Source organism: Simochromis diagramma, unplaced genomic scaffold (assembly GCF_900408965.1).
Source record: "Simochromis diagramma unplaced genomic scaffold, fSimDia1.1 OVJJ01000421.1, whole genome shotgun sequence".
NCBI classification, from domain to species: Eukaryota; Metazoa; Chordata; class Actinopteri; order Cichliformes; family Cichlidae; genus Simochromis; species Simochromis diagramma.
In genome coordinates this window covers 5,186,217-5,208,192 of record NW_024387250.1, presented here as the reverse complement: position 1 = coordinate 5,208,192, position 21,976 = coordinate 5,186,217, and the positions used below count along the sequence as shown (strand labels likewise).

Here is a 21,976-nt window from a genome sequence, read left to right as displayed (position 1 = left end):
CTCTGTCTAAACAGGAAAAGCTTCCTGGTGCTGAGGATATAAATGGAACTATCACCTTGGCTCCTGCAACTAATATGTTTCTCAGCTTCTTATGGATGATGACGTGGATTGCATAAAATAGTTATTTTGTAAATTATGAGTCATTTTTTTCTCTCTATCCTTTGTTGTGAGGGAACTGCGGTCAACGGGAGTATCGCAGATTGTTAAAACTGCACTGCTGGCATGGTTGTATTTAATTTTATGTCTTAAAAATGCTCAAAGTTGTCTAACATGTATCTAACTAATCTACGAGTTGGACTAAACCTGGTTTAATCCCTCAAATCAATCTAGTTTCCAGTAGCTACAACTCTACTGCCATCTGCTGGTCAGCAGTGTAACACTGCAACCCACACAGCAGCTGCTCTATTAAGTTTTCATCTCTTTCAGTGTGCTCTTATCTTTGCAAATAAACAAATAACATTTTTTATATAAAGACAAGTCAAAATACCTGCTGTGACACAAACAGTGGGGAAAAGAAATGCAGACACACTGTAGTGTTAAAATGGACCACTTTACTCTTGCACAAGACATCCATAGAGCGCATTTTCAATATAAAAATAAAATCGCCTGCTTTGGAGCACATTTAAACGCAACTGTGCCTCTTGTTAAGAACCCAAACCAATGCACACAATTTAGAGATGGATCTCAAGTGTTCATTCCTTCAGCAGAACACACATTCATTAAGCTTAACTTTTGGTTCATGTGTTAGTTTCCTTTAGCAGAAAACACGACAAACGCTGGTCACAGTAAAACATGAAAGTGGCAGCGCAGAAGTTGGTGGATACAATGAGACAGAAAAAAAAAAGTCCATGACAGGCAGGAACCATGCATAGCCGTGTGTGTGTGGGGGAAAAAAACATCCTGCAGAAACCTGTTAAACCAGCCAAAGAAAAGGACTACAAACCGAGCAGTGCTGTGAGAAATAAAGAGGGGCTGGTTAAGGAAGTGCTTCTGTCTGAAGCACACGGGAACACTCCAACACTTCCTTCCATCCAAAATTAGCTTCTTTTAAATATTTTATGAATACTCTCGCACATAAATAGCATCATTATTGCTCATTAGAAGAAAAAAACAAAAACAAGACTCAAGTAACACACACACACACGCCTGCATTTAAATCTACAGAGTGGCACTTGAGCGGCCTTAGCAAAGCAAACACGATGGCAAAAAGATGCTAGCAACTCAACTCTCTTTGAAAATAAGCGCTTCAAAGCTTTGTCATCGTTAAAATTACTCTAAGTAAGAAAAGTAACTCCTCAGAAACAGAGAAGGTGGTCAAATTATTACAAGGGAACTAATTCATTAAATTAAACATACTTGGGAGACAACGGGTTCAAATATAACACAGTCAAATTACTCGTGTAGTGAATATTTACAGTTTAAGATAATCAGTACTGATTAGCTTCATTCCTTTGAAATCTGTCACTTATTAATCTGCGCCGTTCGTCTGGGATGTCCGACTGTGATCAGCGGCGACTTCGCTGCCAGGCTCGTCTATGTCCTGATCCTGAAAAGGAAAAAGCAGTAAAGTGAATATGAGCTCATTTCCTCCATCGAGGTAAACAAACCCTTGTGTTGTCCTTGGGTCATTTTTGTCCTCTAAAGAAATGTGTTTTTTATTCATCAAATGGTCTGAAAATAACAGAAGTTATTCATTACTATGCTACGCATGATTGGAATAAATTTTAAGTAATTTGATTTATTTATGGGGTTTTTAAATCGGATTTTATAACACCTGTGGTCCTCGTGGACAAAAATGACCTCAAAGTACAAAGTGTTGCAAGGGGCCATATTTTCACACCATACTGCTTTCAAACATCTTGGATCTTGGATCACTGATGTGTGGGGTCAAGCAATGGTCATAACAACCACAACAACAACAGCAGGCAGCACAATTAGGAGACAAGTGCTCTATATTCAATTACCGTAAATTGTATTTATACAGCGGAAAATCACAACAACAGTCGCATCAAGGTGCTTCATATTGTAAGGTAGACCCCACAATAATACATACACAAAGTATGCTCACAAGCATTTTTTTTTTTTTTTTTTTTTTTTTTTTTTTTTAACCATGTTGTGTAAACCAATGACCAGTAGAACAAAGCATATATTGTCCTCTAGTATAATGAAGAGGAAGAATCAATGTTCAGGAAGCTCCAGGGTTAGGAGATAAAGAAAATATTGTCAATATTTAGATCACGTGCCACCCTTTCTCTGAAAAAGGACATCACCCACCAGCAGAAGTGGAAGAAGGCTATGAAGTGAAGGAACGTGATGAAGAATCTGAACTATGTTCAAGTAGGTTCTCAGGCATCCAGGACATGGTAGTCTGAGGAGCTTGGAAAGAAAGTGACTGGGCTTCTTGAAGTTTCAGAATGTGAAACTGAAATAGAAGATGTGTCAGAGGACTGCACATCTTCCATTTCAATTATGATGAAGACAAAGAATCAAGCAAGAAAGAGGAGTCAGCTGAGACAGAGGAATATTTGCAGTAATGTGAGGAAACACTGATCTGGTCTTCTATCCTTCCCAGTGACAGACGATGCATGACTCTCTCGAGCGTCACAGAGAAAGACAATCTATCACGGTCCAAGCACATGTGCCAGGTCCCATACTCCTTCAGTGGCTTTTCTACTCGAGTACTGAAAGCGTTACACACAGTGTATTCTGCTTGTATTCTGCTTTTTAACGTTCACATGCCAATGGATGCATCAGAGACCAAGTTGGGGTTCAGTAACTTGTCCAAGGACACCTTGGTAAGAACTCCAGACTAGATCACACAGAGACTGAACCAACAACCATCCAATTAGTAGATGACCTGCTCTACAGCCAACTCAATGACGAACAAGGAGGGACAACGAGAGAGGAAGAAAAATGGACCGAATGCAGCTGTAGGCATATGTGTTGATTCTTACTGCCGCGCATCCAGTAGAGTCGCTACGGCCAGTTTATGACATCCTGAGTCTGGTAGAGAAGTTTTAAAGGTGACACAAGATTAATCATAGAAGCACAAAAAGGACATAATTTCTTGATAAAGACACAATAGATGATCGTCGTTCATGACACAAACGTGCTCCCATTTTAGGTGTATGGAACAAGTGGGTGTTTCTCCTGCTGTGATGTAAGATCCTGGTATTGATGTGACTATATGAGCACCAAGTCCCCTTCAGAGGACTCTGTCCAACAGAACATCCAAGTAAACCAGGGAACTATGAGATAAAAACATGGGCAGTATGTGATGCAGGTCCAGCTGTACATGGAACATGCTAGTGTATGATGGCAAACAGTCTGGCCTGCAGTCAGGGCACGCAAGTTGTCCCTAACATTGCAGGTTTCCAAAAGAAAACAATCACCTGTAACAGCTTGTTTACTGTTTATGACCCCTGGCCTGCAACTGCAGAAAAGAAAGCTGTCCATGATGGGACCAGTACAGAGGAATAAACCTGAGCTTCCTCCTGCACTTGGGTCAAATATGGACACGCCTTTGTCCTCGTGAAAGTTTGCCTTCACTCAGACCCATGCCCTGGTGTTCCTACCATGCCAAAACATAGAAAAATGTCAGGCAATGAGTTGGAATAAAGTTGAATAAAACCTTGAAACACAGAGATGGAGGATATTTTATACTTGTTGCTTTATGAACAGTCAAAGCAAACGGGGTCATTTTTGAGCCCAGAGGACAACAGATGTGATTATTTGCTGCCAGTAAAAAACTTGAAGTAGTTTAAAAACAGCTTCCTAAATTAACTTTGACATAAACCCGTCTGTGATAATCTGTTAAAGCAACCAACTCTGGTTGTGAAACGATAATCACAATAACTGATCATTTAATTAATTTTTTTACCCGAAAACAAAGAAACATTTCGTATAAATGAGGTTTTATCAAACATAAATTTGAAATTGAATAAAGAAATAGTGTCAAAATGTTTGAATTAAGTTTTAAATAAAAGTGGGGGAAAAATCCACTTCATGTTAATTAAGTATCAAACCAGATGGGGACATTTTTGACCCCTGAGGACCACAGGTGTGATTACGTGCTGCCATTTAAAAATTTTAAGTGGTTCAAAAAAAAAAAAAAAAAAACTTTCTTACTAAAGTTCAACATACAGCACTCTGTAGTTAGTCAGATAGTCAAAATTATCTAAACGTTTAAATAGTTCATTAACTTGTTCTATTTTCGCTCAAAAACAGAGTGTACTTTATGTAAACAAGGTCTGGTGGCCCTAAAATGTAGGGTCAATTTTGTGTTAGTGTTGGTCTTAAGTAAAATTAAGATGCAACACTGAACAGACTGACAATTTATACTTTATACTTTAAAAAAAACAAAAAAAACACTCAAATGAAGTGGGGACATTTTTGACCCCTGAGGACCACAGGTGTATGGAAATCAGGAGGACATTATGATTAAACGTGCTGCACCTTCTTCAGCACTTCCAGCACTCCTTTCACAGTGGACATCAGTGAGTTTGCTGATTTGCTCAGGAGCTCGCGGTAGACTTTCTTCTCTTCCTCCACGGTCTTCAGAGTCTGCTCGGTTTGGCTCAGAGTGCTTTTCACCTCCTCCAGCTCCCTCGACAAAGATTTGTTGGCTTGATCCAGCTGAGCTTTAACCTTTGCGTCTTCGTCTGCGATAAAGAATCAACACCAAGTCAGGATCACAGAGACAGCAGGTCAGTGGGCAAACGCTGGTCACAGTAAAACATGAAATCGGAACTGGAAACAGCAGCGTATCCCACTGAAGTCTGTAAAAACTAGCCACTTTATTAGGTACACCTGTCCAACTGCTCATTAACACAAATATCTAATCAGCCAGTTACATGTTAGCAACAAGGTCAAGATGACCTGCAGAAGTATTTCAGAAAGTGCTGATCTACTGGGATTGTCACACACCAAAACAATCCTTACAACCAACGAATGTAACCTAACATTAGCAAGGTGTACCTAATAAAACGTCCAATCATCGTAACTATACACTACATTTAACTGCCTCTCAAGTTAGTCCACCATCTTGGTGACAAAGGTCTGTGCTGTCAGTTTGTGATTAACAAACGATTGTTATACAATATGTGCACAGCTGGTCAGTAACCTCTCATTAATGTTTTATGAATGCCTGTGTTTTAGTATTTCTTCCGTGTCAGTGATATCATAAGCAACCAATGTGGCGGTATCCTCGCAACAGCAAAGAAACAGCTCAGTCGTGGACACTGTGGACTGGCAGTAAACATCAGCGTCTATAAATGCCAACATTAAACATTCACAAACATGTGGTAAGGGCAAAATATGGGGTAAGGGCAGTAGGAAGACTCCTCTCCTGTAGATTAATAATATGTTACATATGCTCTAACTTGTTTACACTCCTGCACGTATACTGTAATGAAGCCATGTAAATCTGTCTGTTCTCTGCTAGGAAAATAAGGTTCAGTCCTACACTGCCTGCTTTTTCTTTGAAGACTGTGTTTGTGTTTATGCTACAGTCAAACTTTTAACTAATTTCCACAGTTTCCATTTTGAATTTACAATAAACTCAGTTTTGCAGACTCCTCTTTGCCATCCAACATACAATGTGCCAGTTCACGTTTCACCAGACATCACAGAAGGACGGTCCGGAGAATGAAGTGAGACTGAGCTTCTCTGTAGCAATGCTCAAATTGAGCCAGATCATTGTCCCGAGGGACTACTGACACAGAGTGTAGCTTGCAGTTTAGGACATATAATGCAATCCAAAACGTACCCATTTTAGTATCCTGCAACATAAGCTTCTGCTCTATTTCCTCTCTCGCCTTCTCACTCTTCTCTAGCTTCTGCATCATGCTGCCGATGTCAACCATAGCTCCGTTATACACGATCAGGTTACCAGACTCGCTGGCCTCTGACTGAGCACGAGTTTTAGAAGCAGGAAGCAGTCCTCGGTTACCTTAAGAAAGGAAATGTGATACAAAATAAAGTCATTTGGCATCTGTCGCTCTATCCTGCTTAAATGAAATTTGTGGAAAATTAAAGGACACACTAATAGAAATATCTTCAGGCTTACCTGTGAGATTTTCAATCTGGGCTTCATTGAAAGAAGGAATGGGTTCATCTTTTCCCCTGTCTGTCAGTTTTCGGTAGTAACACGATTCTCTGACAACAGGTTTGTTCAAAAGCTTCTTTATCTGAAAACAGAAATCAACAAGACAGATTTACTGAGCTGTAAGCCTGACGGTACGTGTCTTAAAGCAAAGTGAAAAAGAAGGTCTGACAGGGTAAGAATCACAGAACCAGAAAGACCATGTGCTTGTGTTTTCACCTGAGCACGAGAGAGATGCAGTCCCAGTGTGTACAAGATCTCCTCCAGGTCTCTCTCAAGTAAATAGCCACAGTGGCTCTGATCGAAGTAGACAAACGCCATCAGCAGCTCCCTGTTGTGCGTGATCATCTGTTTCCTTTCCTAGTGTAACGACAACCACGCTCATTAAAAAACAACTTTCTGAACAACATCTACCAACGTGTCTATAACAACATAGAGCCAACCTTATCTTTGGAGGACCTCTCTTTCGATGATTTTCGGTCATCTTTGCGGTCTTTTCTGTCTCTGTCAGTGGAGTCGTCATCATCTTTGTCTAATAAACAATCAGAAATATTATTTCTTAAAACCATTTTGTGTCTTTGTGAAAAGAAAATATCCCAAGTAGTACACAGTTCCAAATCATTCATTTAATCAAGAAGAGTATAGTACCATCATCATCATCATCATCTGCATCTTCAGCCTCCATGGGATCATATTCTTCAGCATTGGCTGTGCTGCCATCATCTTCATTCTCCTCTTCATCTCGAGACTCCTCCTTTTTCACTGTCTTTTCTTCAGACTAATTAAAAAAAATGACAATGACATAAAAACTCACATTTATCAGACAAACAGAGTAAAAACCTGAAAAGCTGCAGAAACCTTTTTCTTCTCTTCCTCATCTTCTTTGGTCTTCTTTGCTGTCGGTTCTTCGTTCTCTTCTTCTTTCTCCTTCTTCATTTCACGCTTTTCAGCCTCTTTCTTTTCAGCCTCTTTTTTGGCTTTCTTCTCCTTCTTCTCGTCCTTGGTAGGAAGCGCAGCGAGGGCTTTATATATGCGGTAACCAAAATCTCTCTGCAGCATCTCATTAAAAAGCTCAGCAAACAGAGAAACCTGTACAGAAAGAAGACAGTATATTAAAAAAACCTGTAAAGAAAGCAAACACACACATCACATGTGTGTGTTTGCAGGTCTTTGTAACAAACCCCAGAGCATTAATTCTCACTTCAAATGAATGCTCCTTGTTGTCTTCTAGTCTGTAGTCCAGTAACACACTCAGGGACATGACACTGCAGTCAAATTTGCCGTTCTTGGCTGCCCAGTTTGGGTGTACAAGGATGGTAGGCTCATCAGGAAGGATGTAGCGCCTTTCTCTCCGCTGGCGCTCAAGCTCCTCCTGCCTCTTCTTTTCCTCCTCCTGACAGACAAAAGTATCCATCAGGTGGAATTTAAAATTAACCTTAATTACTGAAAAGATTTTGTTATATACAGGGAGTGCAGAATTATTAGGCAAATGAGTATTTTGTCCACATCATCCTCTTCATGCATGTTGTCTTACTCCAAGCTGTATGGGCTCGAAAGCCTACTACCAATTAAGCATATTAGGTGATGTGCATCTCTGTAATGAGAAGGGGTGTGGTCTAATGACATCAACACCCTATATCAGGTGTGCATAATTATTAGGCAACGTCCTTTCCTTTGGCAAAATGGTTCAAAAGAAGGACTTGACAGGCTCAGAAAAGTCAAAAATAGTGAGATATCTTGCAGAGGGATGCAGCAGTCTCAAAATTGCAAAGCTTCTGAAGCATGATCATCGAACAATCAAGCGTTTCATTCAAAATAGTCAACAGGGTCACAAGAAGCGTATGGAAAAACCAAGGTGCAAAATAACTGCCCATGAACTGAGAAAAGTCAAGCGTGCAGCTGCCAAGATGCCACTTGCCACCAGTTTGGCCATATTTCAGAGCTGCAACATCACTGGAGTGCCCAAAAGCACAAGGTGTGCAATACTCAGAGACATGGCCAAGGTAAGAAAGGCTGAAAGACGACCACCACTGAACAAGACACACAAGCTGAAACGTCAAGACTGAAATATCCAAGAAATATCTCAAAACTGATTTTTCTAAGGTTTTATGGACTGATGAAATGAGAGTGAGTCTTGATGGGCCAGATGGATGGGCCCGTGGCTGGATTGGTAAAGGGCAGAGAGCTCCAGTCCGACTCAGACGCCAGCAAGGTGGAGGTGGAGTACTGGTTTGGGCTGGTATCATCAAAGATGAGCTTGTGGGGCCTTTTCGGGTTGAGGATGGAGTCAAGCTCAACTCCCAGTCCTACTGCCAGTTTCTGGAAGACACCTTCTTCAAGCAGTGGTACAGGAAGAAGTCTGCATCCTTCAAGAAAAACATGATTTTCATGCAGGACAATGCTCCATCACATGCGTCCAAGTACTCCACAGCGTGGCTGGCAAGAAAGGGTATAAAAGAAGAAAAACTAATGACATGGCCTCCTTGTTCACCTGATCTGAACCCCATTGAGAACCTGTGGTCCATCATCAAATGTGAGATTTACAAGGAGGGAAAACAGTACACCTCTCTGAACAGTGTCTGGGAGGCTGTGGTTGCTGCTGCACGCAATGTGGTTGGTGAACAGATCAAAACACTGACAGAATCCATGGATGGCAGGCTTTTGAGTGTCCTTGCAAAGAAAGGTGGCTATATTGGTCGCTGATTTGTTTTTGTTTTGTTTTTGAATGTCAGAAATGTATATTTGTGAATGTGGGGATGTTATATTGGTTTCACTGGTAAAAATAAATGATTGAAATGGGTATATGTTTGTTTTTTGTTAAGTTGCCTAATAATTATGCACAGTAATAGTCACCTGCACACACAGATATCCCCCTAAAATAGCTAAAACTAAAATCAAACTAAAAACTACTTCCAAAAACATTCAGCTTTGATATTAATGAGTTTTTTGGGTTCATTGAGAACATGGTTGTTGTTCAATAATAAAATTATTCCTCAAAAATACAACTTGCCTAATAATTCTGCACTCCCTGTATAAAAGGCTTAAAAAAAAAATGTATCTGTACCTCTCTGTCATCTTCAGTGCGTGCTGGCTCCTCTTCCTCCACATCCTTGGTCTCTACTTTCTCGGGCTCCTTGGACTCCTCTACCTGCTCCTCCACCTTTAGCTGTTTGGTGAGGCGAGCAATCAGCTGTGACTTTAACCCCTTAGAGCTTAGAGAGCGACAATCGAGCTCCCTGCGCAGGTCATTTACCTACAAGTGGAGAAAACAGACTTGAAAAAGCAAGTTGAACATTTCTCGTCCTGGTCTCTACTCATACCTGCACCAGCTTTACGCACCTTCATTGATTTCGGGTCAAGTTTAGCCCAGTGAGTGGGAGTACTAACGTCCTTCGAATCATCGTCATCCTTCTCCTCTTCCTCCTTGACAGGAAATCATTAAGATAGAGACAGGCAGAGGGAGAGAAAGAGGTGGGATAACAAACAGTCAGCATAGCACTCATGGTCCTAGTGAGCTTTAAAGTTGATCCGTGCAAGAAGCAAGGCCTCATTTGTCTTTCATTCTCTTGTCCTAGTGAGCTCTCGACTGTGTTTAAGTCCACTGCTACTGAAGCGTACACAGGGAAGCTCTCTAGCTCTTATAAAAAAAATAAATAAAATTAAATAAATAATAATAAAAAAAAAACAACAGAAATGCTCCCCCCCAGCTGCCAATCAATCAATCTGTGGAACACAAAAAAGGTAAAAATCAATGAGAGGTGTGTCCAAAAGGTGTGTAGGTACATCAGGTGAATGAAGCTGGCCTCCAAACGGAGTGAGGATAGGCTGGCCCTACCATGCTCTATGACTGGGGTATTGCCATTTATGGGTTTTATACACCTACGTCAGATAGGAGCCATGTGTCCTTCTGTCCAACCAACTGCCCTGGAAAAACCAAATTCTACATATAGTCCAAATGAAAGTGTAGAATCCAACAACAAGAACAGACAAGAAGCAGGACTTGGGGGAGGTTCTCTTTTCGAAGTCAGACGATATCAAATTGATGTGAAAAATCATATAGAAATACACATTTCTCTACAACAAACACATTATGTGAGCGCAACTGACTCCACAGATTCCAGTACGTTTGTAAATGATGGGTCCCAATGTTAAAAATTGATCACTGGTTCAAATTTAAACTCATTCTCAATCAATCTGCAAGCAGATGCCTTTTTATAATAATGCAAAACAAATGCCAACATTAACATAAAATACTGAACAAGATTAGCACCCAATTTTGTGGTGTTTAAGCAACTGGAAGCTGTTTTACCATTTGCGACCGGGGCCTACACAACACAACCTAGTCTCACTGCTTCCACTGTGTGTGTCTGCTGGATGTGAGGGAAGGTGGGAGTGCTGATGGAGGAATGGAGGAGTTGGAGCAGAGGAAAAGGGGACAGGTGGACGAATAAACAGAAGAAACCTAGGTGAGGTTTGGTGGAGCCGTAATATGCCTGGGTTCGTATCTGTGTGCGTGCAAGGTGAGGTGTGCTTTGTATTTTGTGTGTGTGTGTGTGGGGTTTTTTGTTTTTTGTTTGTTTTTTTGTAAGTCCTGTGCCTTCCTGTGAGAAGCGGAAATGAGAAGAGAGGGATTAGCGGTTCAGTGCCTGTTCTCCATCTGCCTCCTTTCGCTCGGCCGACAGCTTCTCAGCCAGCTGCTCCCGGAGTCGCCGTGACAGCACCTCCCACTCTGAGCGGGTAGGAAGACAATGCCAAACATCCGGAAGAAACAAAACCACTGTCTCCACATGAGCAGGGACTGTCCGCCCCTTGTGTGTCTCCTCTGGCCGATGATAGCGAATCTCTGCAAAACGATACCTGTCGCAAAGGAAGAAGGTGCATTGGAAAGAAACATTCTGGTCAGGGCACAGTATAAAAGGCAAGCCTTGCTATTGGGCGAGCCTTCTACAGCTACTCCCTCCCATCAGGTCACTCAATGATCGTACAGGTCATTGAGTGACCCTTCTCCCACACAACACACAGCATAGACAAATGGACCCAGTCTGCAGCTCTCCGACTGTTGGCACAGGTTATGGCAGCCATTTTGAAAAAGTTGACAGACAATCACAGGAAAATAAAAAATTTAAAAAAAATTAATAATCACACCCCCAAAATTCATCCCCATTATAGCTTCAGCCAATTATGGATGAGTACTCTGCATTTGCCCTAGGATGCACTTGACGTACTACATTAGGGTTGTGTGAAGAGAGACAGAATCAACAGGACAGTGAAAGCCAGTTAAATATGTAAGATATTTAACAGAGAGAATAGAAAAAGAAAAGAAAAGAAAAACAAAAAGTAATGGCAGTGTCTTCTGGTCCAGGCTACTGCTTCCAGCCACCAAGTCCATGCGTTTGGTTTTTCATCACAATGAAATGTGTGTATATGAATAAGAGTGTGTGACAGAAAGAGAGAGCCAAGACTACAACACACAAAAGGCCAAAAAAACCAACATTACACAACACAAAAAATTATAATAGTAAATAATAGATTGCAAATTAACAGCACAATAATCATTAATATAACAAAAATCAAAACAAAACGGAACACCACACTCTACATGTCCAGGAAAGATTTAGTATCGAGGTAGCATAAAGATGCAGTACATTACAGATAATTTAGGATTTTAGTTACAACGTTAAGAATTATAACACAACCAGTGAGAACAATAAATACTGATGAGAGTAGCGGAGCTTACCACTGAGTGCACAGACTAAGGTCTATGCCTGTGAGGGCCTTGCAACAGCGTATCGCTGTCTTAATAAGGACTGATGGATCCTTTTCTGGGTCCGCTCCATCCAGAGATGGAGACCAGTGACCACCAATGGCCATGGCCTCATCTTTACCTCTCATGCCCACCAAAAACTGAAGGAGAAAAAGACAGGTGCCAGGAGAGCCACAGAGTACAGGTTAGATGGAAATGGGGAATGGGAATATGGGAAACAAAGGTGCGGAGAGTGAAAAGAGCAAAGAGAATAGAGACAAAAACAGAAAAGCATCAGCAGTATGTCCAAATAATCACACGTCTAATAAATTTGTGCAATATTCTCATTTTCTGACCTTTCCTCTTGCAGACACAGAGGATGCTTCAAACATAACACAGAAATGTAAATGCCAGAATGAATTCCCCCTGCAGGTCGCCCCCTTTCACACACACACACACACACACACACACACACACACACACACACACACACACACACACACACACACACACACACACACACACACACACACACACACACACCTCTGCAAATCTCCAGACATAAGATGCAACCCCCGTTTTACAGCATCATGGCCTGAAGTTGTCATTCATACAGTGAGCGATATTCAGGTTAGCACTGGTCTATTAATCTTTTAATATTACTGGCCCACAATAGCAACTATGTTATCAGATGCAAAACCAACAAGCTGTCAGTGTAACTGTTCTCCAGAGATGGCGGCTAATGTGCGTGACTGTAGTTCCACAAGCTTTGTAGGAATTCTGATGCTGATGATCCGCCCTCCAAAAAATGTAGCTAATTTTCCCACTGAAGCAGCCTGTTGGTTCTTGGTGGCACACTGAAAAGCCATCAAGGCAGACTTGGAGCAAGAAAAGAAACTTACTGTCAACTCTATTTGTCACTGTAAAGTGAGCTCTGACAATAAAAATCTATCTCTGATCTCACTGTTGTTTGTACTATACAGCATTAGAAATAGCTTTCAGGGAAAGGTGAAACAAATAACACACCACAGGTAAATTAACACAAGGGAGCTGACATCAGTTTATAGCTTTCCACACTGAGTATTCAGCAATGGAATAGGATTACTACATCATCGTCAGCTCCTGTGCATTCTAAAGGGTTTGACATACCTTAATCAGTCTAGCAGGATGCTGGAAGGAGTCTCTGACTTCCTGTGGGTCCTCTGCCAGAGCACAGGACTTATGATAGAGCTCCTCTATACTGGGGTTAGCCAGCAGCATCACCTGAAAAATGGAAGAGGCCACATTAAAGTTATAATCCTTACTATACTATTTAAGTCAAATGCCATGTTTTACACAATTTATCGTCTGCATTCCCTTTGTATAAAATGTCAGAGTTCAGTCAGTAATTATGCCTCTTCATCACTGCTTTGTCTCACTAATGCGTTCCTATGAAAATACACGTCTTCATTCGGAGGCTCTTATGATGGCAGCTGTTACTATTCACACTCTTTACACTGTGTCAGGGGTGTACAAAGATACTACAAATACAAACATAACATTTCCTACTATAGAGGGTTAACAGTCACAGTCAAGTATTAGTTGAAAAGCTGTGGGTGATGGCTTGCACACCTCTAGCTGCCATTTAGCATTACCAGCTTTAACAGAATGAATAGTATATGAAGCCTTTTTGGCTGTAGGGTATGTACCTCTGTAAGCACCTAAAGATGACATATGCACAGCTCAAACATGACAACTATATACAAGCCTATCATTTTCTGATTTACTTTCACTTTAATGCTGCAGTGCTATGATATACACTCTGCAGTTAAAGCTGATTACTGTTAAGTTTATTATTTGAAAGAGCTGTGTGAAAAGTTTTTTTACATTACTTATATTGTTGCAACTTATTTAGCACTGGCAGTCGTACCTTAGCACTGTAGGTATGGTTGGCGTCAGGAGGGTCCAGCACAGCTGTGTTCTTGACTAGAGGATCCACCTCTTTGTGCAAAATGTGGAAGTTACAAGCGTTACTAAACTGGAAGGGTCGCGTAAAAGGGAAGGCATCCACCCAGGTGAAGACAGCATCAAAGAAGTCACTGGGAATGTAGAGGCTCTGGTAGCGCCTCCTCAGCTCCATCATGTCACAGCTGGAGCTGCAGAACACAAGAAGGCTTTCAGATTTCAAACTGGGGCGCCACATCCTGCTGTACAGTATTATGCTAACATGTGGCATATCTAGGATGATGTGTTTTTAACAAAGGAAACAATATACATACCCATCTAAGCTGAACTTGGAAAACTGGACAGTGTAGCGAGGTACAACTCTGCGAGGCCGTCTTGGGGAGCGGTCACGTCGCGGTGAACGGTCTCTGGAACGTTTGCGTGTGGGTGACCGTTCTCTTGATCGCCTGCGCTCACGGTCTCTGTCTCTGTTAAAGAATCAATTTTTTAAAAACGTAATGACTCATTACTTCTAATGAACAGGAGGATGAAATGGATGTGGAATAGGTGTATGATGTAGTAATTATATGGTAACTGCCATCTCACCTGCGTTCTTCTTTAGTCCTGAGGATGAGCTCAGGGCCTCGATCGCTGCGAGTGGGGAAACGAGGCGGAGGCTCAATTCTTCGGACAGGCTGCGGCTGTGCCATCATTCTCACTGGGGGCTGGAGGAGACCCCCGGGAAACACTTCTAGCAATGATGAGAATGCAAACCACTTCCTTACTACACATACTATTCTGTGTTCAAAGGTGGTACCAAAACAGCAGCACAAATAACACTCATCATTACTAGTTGTTCAGACTGCTTTACAAGGAAACGCTAGATAAATGCCACTGACAAGTACTGTACCTTTGGGCGGAGGCTGTGGCAGCAGAGGCTGAGGAGGGTTTTGGAGAAGAGGGGCAAGAGAAGCAGCAGACAGCTGTGCCTGCAGAAGAGACGGAGGGGGAGCCTGGGCTGGAACACTGAATGTGGTCGGGGGAGGTAGTGACTGCAGCATGGTGGGGGCTGCCTTCATCATGCTCGAAGCTTGAGGCTGGTTCTACATAAAAAGTAACAAAGAAAAAGGAGGTTAAAAAAATCTTTAAATGTAGACATGAAACGATCAATAACATGCCAGCTGTGCAACAAATAAAATCTTGGTCAGCAGCTGCTTAGAAGAAGGTCTGAATATGTTTAAATCAAAGACTTGTAGAAATCTCAACAGGGGTTTCCTTAAAGGTTGTCCTAATCAAAGGAAAGCTGACGTGCAGCTTTGATCTCACAAAGTTATTTCAGTTAACCTGCCAAAAGTAATACAGCAGGTTCTGACTTGTTAAAAGGAAAAACCTTTTGATAAGAAAGATGTGAGGCCCTGTTTACTGTCAGTTTAAGAGACATCTCTGATGTACAGCTTTATACTGTCAGAAAATCATGATGCTTTCTCACGTTAAAAGACAATGATTAGTATAATAATATTTGTCATCAAGAAGCGTATTTGTAAAGACATTTAATATACTTAGTGAGCAGCTAGGTTTGGCATTTTGCTCACCACTTTCAAAGTAAAAAAAACAAAAAAAAACAAAAATGAAAAAACAAGCCGAGAGAAGGAACACAAAAAGTCTGTGATTCACATCTAAGGGGTTACATTTTGCCTGTTGTCCGCAGTGGTGTGCATGTCCGAGTAGCGCAGCTGCATCCCTGGCTCATTGTAAAGGCTGCCGAGCTGTGGGGAAGCTTGAGGTAAAGGCTGAGGCTGCTGCTGATGCTAGGAGGGATGGAAAACACAACAGTTAAAAAAAAAAAAAAGAAAGAGCAGGACTAAGAATTTTTTTTGAAAAGGAAAAATAAAATAAACACTCATAGCAAGACTAGAAAGTCTGAGCACATTTGTTGTAATTGGAAGTAACCCCACCAGTTTCAGATGATGAGAACGTGTTTGCTGTGCATTAAGCGCTAAATTGCATTTAAACACTTTGCAACAGTGGGAGTTTATTAAAACATGAAAAAGTGATATGTTTGTATTACAGTAAATAAGGACTTAAACACTAAAACCAGTAAAAGGTTTGTGTGCTTAACTTTATAATGAACTCCATGAAAACACTGGTGCTGATATAATTGTGATTATAATATGAAAAAAAGTAAAGTTCCTAATTCTCAGAATCAGGGACTGTATAAATACTAGGGGTGCAACGATACACAAAATTCACGGTTCGGTTCGGTTCGATACTTTGGTGTCACGGTTCGATATTTTTTCGATACAAAAAAAAAATTTTCATGCCTTTTTAATTTGTCATTTATTAAAATTATAAATATATATTTTAACTCAAAAGTACAGTTTTTAAATTTAACCCTAACCCTTGTGCGTGTTTTTTATTTTGACAGCGAATGCGCACCTGCGGACCACTTATGTGCAGCCCCGGTTATTTAGCTCATCATATTGCAGCCACAGAAATTCTTTTGTCCATGAAACCATAAAGCTGCACTTTCTTTTTGCCTTATAGTCTGATTTGTCATAACTTCTCCGTTTTGTGGTAAGCTTTTCTTTGGCTGTCACTTCTTCACCCTGACCTGTCTTATTTGGCTCAGCAGAACTGAAATGCTTTTACACGCTCACTCACATAAGCTCAGCGATTCTCTGCGCGATCAACCTCTCACACGTTTATTAAGCTTGCTGCGGGAGATTTCACTTGTCATGTTTGCATAGTAAGCTAACGATTAATAAGACGATGTCAGAGGAATTGGTGCACAAATTATCATCACTCACAGATCAGTGCTGTCGCTCTCTATACACAGTTCGCGCGATTGCAAAGTGAAAGCAAAAAAACAAGCGCAAATTCAAACGCGACTTCAATATGTCACATATTGACAGTGGCTCACCGATGCCAATGACATAATTACCCAGCTACATTTCTGAAAGAATGCAAAAGCATTGACATATATTTTTCCTACAATAGCCCGACGGGCAGGGCAGAGATAGATTTTGGTAGCCCGACTGAAAAAAATCGCTAGCTCCGGGACGTCGGGCTAGCGATATTGCAAGCCCTGTATCTGATTGAGGAATCACTCATCTTTGGAAAAGAGAGTTTATTACAGAGAAATGGCTCTTTCCAAAATAAAAGCTATACTATCCGCTTCTTCTGGGCTATATTCTCAGCAGCATAAGGAGAATCATGTGCTAACAGCTGTCTAAATGACTCGGCTAAAGTTAGTAGCATGCTTGTTGTTTTTGTCTTTGCACTAGGATGATGTCGGCGTAAATGTGCAGTCATATTCGTTGTGTTCCCACTAGTGCTTTCAGGTTAATCTCGTTGAAATGACCTTAACACCACAACACGGCAAATCTCCGTTAACGAGCTACCGCCGATCGCTCCGTGCATGGGGCTAGACGGCAAACACGTTAATGAGCTAACTGCGCTAACACACTAGTTCACACCAATGTAATTGAGCATTGCATGGCACATCCAACATACTGTTTTACTTTAGTCCATGACTCGCTTACCTTCAGGGTCATACGTCACATGAAAACCAAAATAATTCCAAACGCCAGATCTGAATGTTGCAAGTAGAGCTTAACTTCTGTCTCGCTAGCTTGCCCTGCGCTCTTCCTTCTGACTATGCTGTCTGTGTTGAGCGCTCAGTGGATCTGCGCTCGACAGTGCAGCCTAGGCGGAGTAGTCGAACACAGATTCACTGAGCGCTCAACACAGACAGCATCGTCAGAAGGAAAATTGATAAAATAAATTACAAATGTTGTATTGTTCGATACATATGCGTACCGAACCAAAAGCACTGTATCGAACGGTTCAATATCGATACGAATATCGTTGCACCCCTAATAAATACTTCTACATTTGAAATACAATGCGTTTGTGAAACTCCTTAAATTAAAGCTGAAAGTATGCATTTCAATACAATACAAAGCCACAAACTGTAATGCTGTGCTCCAAAATGCAACCTTTGAACATTCTCACCGACTGATTTGCTAGTTGAGGTAAAGTCTGGATGCGCTGGGCGTTCCACTTGAACGGCATATTCGGGTTGTACACAGCTTCCACTAGGACCCTGTCACCCACCTGGGGAGTCTTCCCCTTCACAGCACTATAAAATACAAATATATACAAAAACACATAAGAAAATATGTTTGTAATACTGTATCATTTTCAGATTCACAGAAGCAAACTTGTAGCTCTTTAAGTTATGGATGATAAATAAGGTCCTATGCAGGCTAACAATGGTGCAAGAAAAGGGATTGTATGTGCAATTTATACACTAAAAAACTTCTAGTGAAAGTGTTAATTTTATTAAACCACCAAGTAACAGAATCTGAGCGATGTTAGGACCACCCTTTTTCACCTTAACTGAAAGAAGACATCTTCATCTACAAAGCCAAACGTGTCATGCAGCTTATTGACGACACCAGTGAAGACTCGCTGCTTCTGAGGCTGCGTCTGCTGTTGGTGGCTTGAACGTGGTGTGGGATAAGACACAGTAATTTGGGCTGTTTGCTGTGGGTTAGACAGGCTCAGGCTCGTGGGCAGGGCGACAGGGGGCTGAGGGTCAGGAAAAGAAAGAAGAATCAAAACACTAAAATTACATTTTAGTGGTATATCTAAAAAATACCAAGGGAGATCGCTTGATAGCTAACTTTTCTATTTCTATATGCATTAAACACAAAGCTTCAAGAAAAAGAACCTTAAAAATAATAATAAATAATAAGGAAATATGCTTTGATATGGTCATCTGGAAAAAAATTCAACCTAAATGATAGTGTGATTATTCAAATGCTCTGTGCAAACGTCCACAAAAAAACTGTAGTACTTGAAAAAGTGTGACAGTATGAGAGCAGACAGGGTGTAGCTGCTGCACCTCGTCTAGAGCAGCTGCCCTTGTCTGTGTCCACAACCGAGCATAATTGCCAGCTAACATGTAAACAGATAGGGCAGATAGACACCAAGATCTGTCCTATGTAGCAGCTTGAGTTTGTTTGAGTATGTTTTTGTAAACACATTACCTGAGAAATGAGTGCCTGCTGAGGCTGTGGAAGCTGAATTAAGAAGAGAAAAAAAGTGAACTTTTTGTTGAAATGAAACAACAGATTTACACCCAAAGCAAAGACACATCTTGTGCTGTCATAATGCTCCCAACAGCTGTTTGCTCACTAACAGATTCTTACAACATAAATAATACGATCCATCTAGCGAAAGATGTAAACATGCTGTGCAGCCGTATCAAATTACAATTACCTTATTTACATATTTACATTACATTGTCTTGGGGGAAAAAATCGAAAAGTGGCTAAAAAAATAGCAGAAATGGATTTTATGTTAATTTTAAAGATTTCAAAGTGATCTTACAAAACTTTAAGATTTAGCAAACTTATGGTCAGTTTCCAAACGACCGTTCAGTCTACTGTAACACATCATACGGTGATGCTATATAAAACAATCAGAGAAATCTAAATTTAAAGCACAATTTCAATAAGATTCTAAACTGAAAAGGATATTTTCCAATGTAAGGAAATAAGGTGTGACACAAATAAAAGTAAAGGCCGGCAAGATACCTGATGAGGTACATTGTACAGCTGCTGCTGGGGGGGTTGTTGGGGAGGTTGCTGCTGTTGTTGCTGCTGCTGTTGCTGTTGCTGCTGTTGTTGTTGTTGATACTGCTGAAGCGCTGTATTGATTTGAGACTATGGACATTTAAAAAAAACAAAAGGGGGGCAGTAGCAAAGAGCGTCAAATGTGACCAGGGAAAAGACACACACGTCTTACTGTGCTTAGCATTACTCTTTTGTGACTGACCTGCTGTAATGCTGCTGCAGCGGCTGCTGCAGCTTGCTGTTGCAAAGCAGCAGTTTGCTGAGAAAGCTGATAGTTTGCAGCAGACTGGTTGCTGAGAGAGGCTGCAGCCAAGGCTGACTGCTGAGAGTAAACAGCAGGAGATGCTCCCAGAAGAGACGGCTGCTGCACTCCAAGAGCTGTGGGGGTGTGGGGTATAATGTGAAACGTGAGTGTAATTGCACCGCCGGGTAAAGTGCTAATGACATTTGATCAGATTTTGCTATACTCACAGTGCAGGCTGTTGAGGTCCAGAGACTGTCCTGTGTGGCCTGGCTGGGACACTGCTGTGGCAGCAAACTGAGTCGCCCACGGCGGATTTTTCTGTCCCCCGAACTGGGCCATGACTCATTCAGATTAAGGGCAGCCTTTCTTCTCCAGGCCAATGCTATCACTATAAACATAAACCAAAAATCAGGAGTATTAGTAGCAATTTGATCACACGGTCATGACTCTAGAGGCAGAACTTGAACTTGCTTGAATGCCAGCAGCTACTCTTTAAATGCCTATTGGAGTACCAGCTTGTGTTTTTGTGTGACACACTGCATGTGCAAGAGTAGATGTTACTTGTGGTGGATGTATAACAGTCAAAAGCCTGCATGAATTTCAAGCAGGGAGTCTGGCCTGGCTTTAACTTATGTCACCATTTACTTTGCAAAGCATGTTACACATAACAAGGGCAAGGCAAGGGTGCACAGAACAACAAATGAAGACTAAAACCACGTCCGGTGAAGCATTTTAACTCTGATAGGCCAATTTTTCCCTTCTATAAAAAAAACTGACTTCTGTCTACAGAAAAGACATTTATCAGAACCTTACTCACAGCTCATGGTGATGATGTTGACGCTGAGTGCACTTGCCAAAATAATCTTCACATATGTAGTATACTGTTTCTATGATAGTAAGGCAACATGAGGGAATCCAAAAAGAAAACTATACTAATTATTTAATGAGGGGGAAAAGAGTGTTCTCATAGTTATCTCCAGGACTCTTCAGATTAGCATATGCTGACACAGCAACCAAAACGGGCTCAAAGGCTGTCCAGCTAACGTTAGCTACTCACTGAGAGTATGCTAGCGTGAGCAGCTAGGCTACTTAACGTTTCCGTTCGTCTAGTGAGCTAATCTTGTTATTGTTGAAGGTAACAACAAGCTGACTCGAGCTTTTGTAGCTACGTTAATTTTGCTTAGGCAGCACCTTTCAAAAGTCCCCAGTTTGACTGCAAATATATTAAAATGCAGCATGGCTACTGTACGGCAGATACGATAGCAACACATATAGAGCTAACACGTAGCATTTTCGCATCGTTAGCTTTGTTGCCAGATTAGCCTCGTGCTAGATTTGTTGTCGAAAGCGAGGCCCGAATTAAGCTCACAGGCTCTTGCAGTGAATAACCAGTCTTTTAAAAGCATAATAATACACAGCGTAATGACGGCAGGCTCTCTCTTGCATGCAATTTAAGAGTGCACGTTACATTTACATTAAATATTTATAATTATTTAGGTAATAAAGATTTTCATTAAAACACTGTCAACAGTGCTTACCGTTGTCTCCCTGCACCGGTCTATTACGGATAGAGAACGCGCATGCGCAGAATGGAAACCCCATCCGAGCTCCACAGCCAGCAGACGGTAGACATAGTAGTTCAAATATTTACTTGTAATCGTGTGCATATGGTGGTGATAATTCCAGCACTTCCTTACTTCATGTAGGAATATAAAGAAGAACAATAGTCTGTTACCACTGATCGTAAAGGTTTGGACATGCTTAGGCCAAAATTAAATTGTAACATCTGAGCTAATTAAGATAATCCAGCTATTAGGCTACCTAATTTTTTTTTGTTTTGTTTTGTTTTACAGCCGGTAAAAATGTAGACGTTGTTAAACACAGCAAAAAATATAACGAACTGCTTATACAGGTATCATTATATATTATATTTCACACCATCACACCAACCCTTGCTCTTTTCCTCTAGCCACCCAGCTCCATTTTCACTATTCCTCCTCTGTGAATGTCCAAATCATGTCAGCCTTACTTCTCTACGTTTTTCTCCAAACAGCTGTCTCTGAAACTCTACTCATCTGGTCAATTCCAATGAAAATCTCGGCATCTTCAGGTCTAGCACCTCTAGCTCCATCTCCTACCGCTCTGCTACCATTTTCAAACAAGCTGCATGTCTGACTTAAACAGTATGAAGCTACTTTCATACTGTCTCAAATGTAATGGTGATTTCAAGCATCCATCATTCTGTGTCAAGTTGAGCTACACTCCAGAGGGTCCCTATTCAGTCATAATTCAAGATATTTACCCTGGAAAATGTGAAGGAC

General features: G+C 41.2%; 1 protein-coding gene and 1 non-coding gene across 2 annotated transcripts; both read right to left on the bottom strand.

Moving 5' to 3' along the window:
• Positions 1 to 529: 529 nt before the first annotated feature.
• Positions 530 to 21,305, bottom strand: ccar1 (cell division cycle and apoptosis regulator 1). Its single transcript, XM_040001703.1, has 26 exons — positions 21,194 to 21,305; positions 19,883 to 20,043; positions 19,614 to 19,789; positions 19,373 to 19,501; positions 18,824 to 18,856; positions 18,166 to 18,362; positions 17,784 to 17,910; positions 15,458 to 15,577; positions 14,680 to 14,872; positions 14,376 to 14,520; positions 14,105 to 14,257; positions 13,756 to 13,981; positions 12,996 to 13,109; positions 11,841 to 12,007; positions 10,750 to 10,960; positions 9,443 to 9,526; positions 9,168 to 9,356; positions 7,305 to 7,496; positions 6,962 to 7,192; positions 6,752 to 6,881; positions 6,547 to 6,635; positions 6,323 to 6,463; positions 6,068 to 6,188; positions 5,768 to 5,950; positions 4,456 to 4,661; positions 530 to 1,546 (listed from the first exon to the last, which is right to left on the bottom strand). Exons 2-26 carry the CDS (start codon positions 19,992 to 19,994, stop codon positions 1,469 to 1,471), a joined length of 3,747 nt encoding a protein of 1,248 aa, XP_039857637.1. The 5' UTR covers positions 19,995 to 20,043; positions 21,194 to 21,305; the 3' UTR covers positions 530 to 1,468.
• LOC120715183 lies at positions 12,899 to 12,963 on the bottom strand. Its single transcript, XR_005691554.1, has one exon. It is a non-coding gene; the product is annotated as a small nucleolar RNA SNORD98 (small nucleolar RNA).
• Positions 21,306 to 21,976: the final 671 nt, after the last annotated feature.

Excerpts from the sequence above, each read along its gene's own strand:
- ccar1 (XM_040001703.1), bottom strand. The coding sequence starts at position 19,994 with ATGGCCCAGTTCGGGGGACAGAAAAATCCGCCGTGGGCGACTCAGTTT. Across the intron at positions 15,578-17,783 it reads CTCAACTAGCAAATCAGTCG|CATCAGCAGCAGCCTCAGCC; the intron begins GTGAGAATGTTC and ends CATCCCTCCTAG. Across the intron at positions 13,982-14,104 it reads TCCAAGTTCAGCTTAGATGG|CTCCAGCTGTGACATGATGG; the intron begins GTATGTATATTG and ends TGTGTTCTGCAG.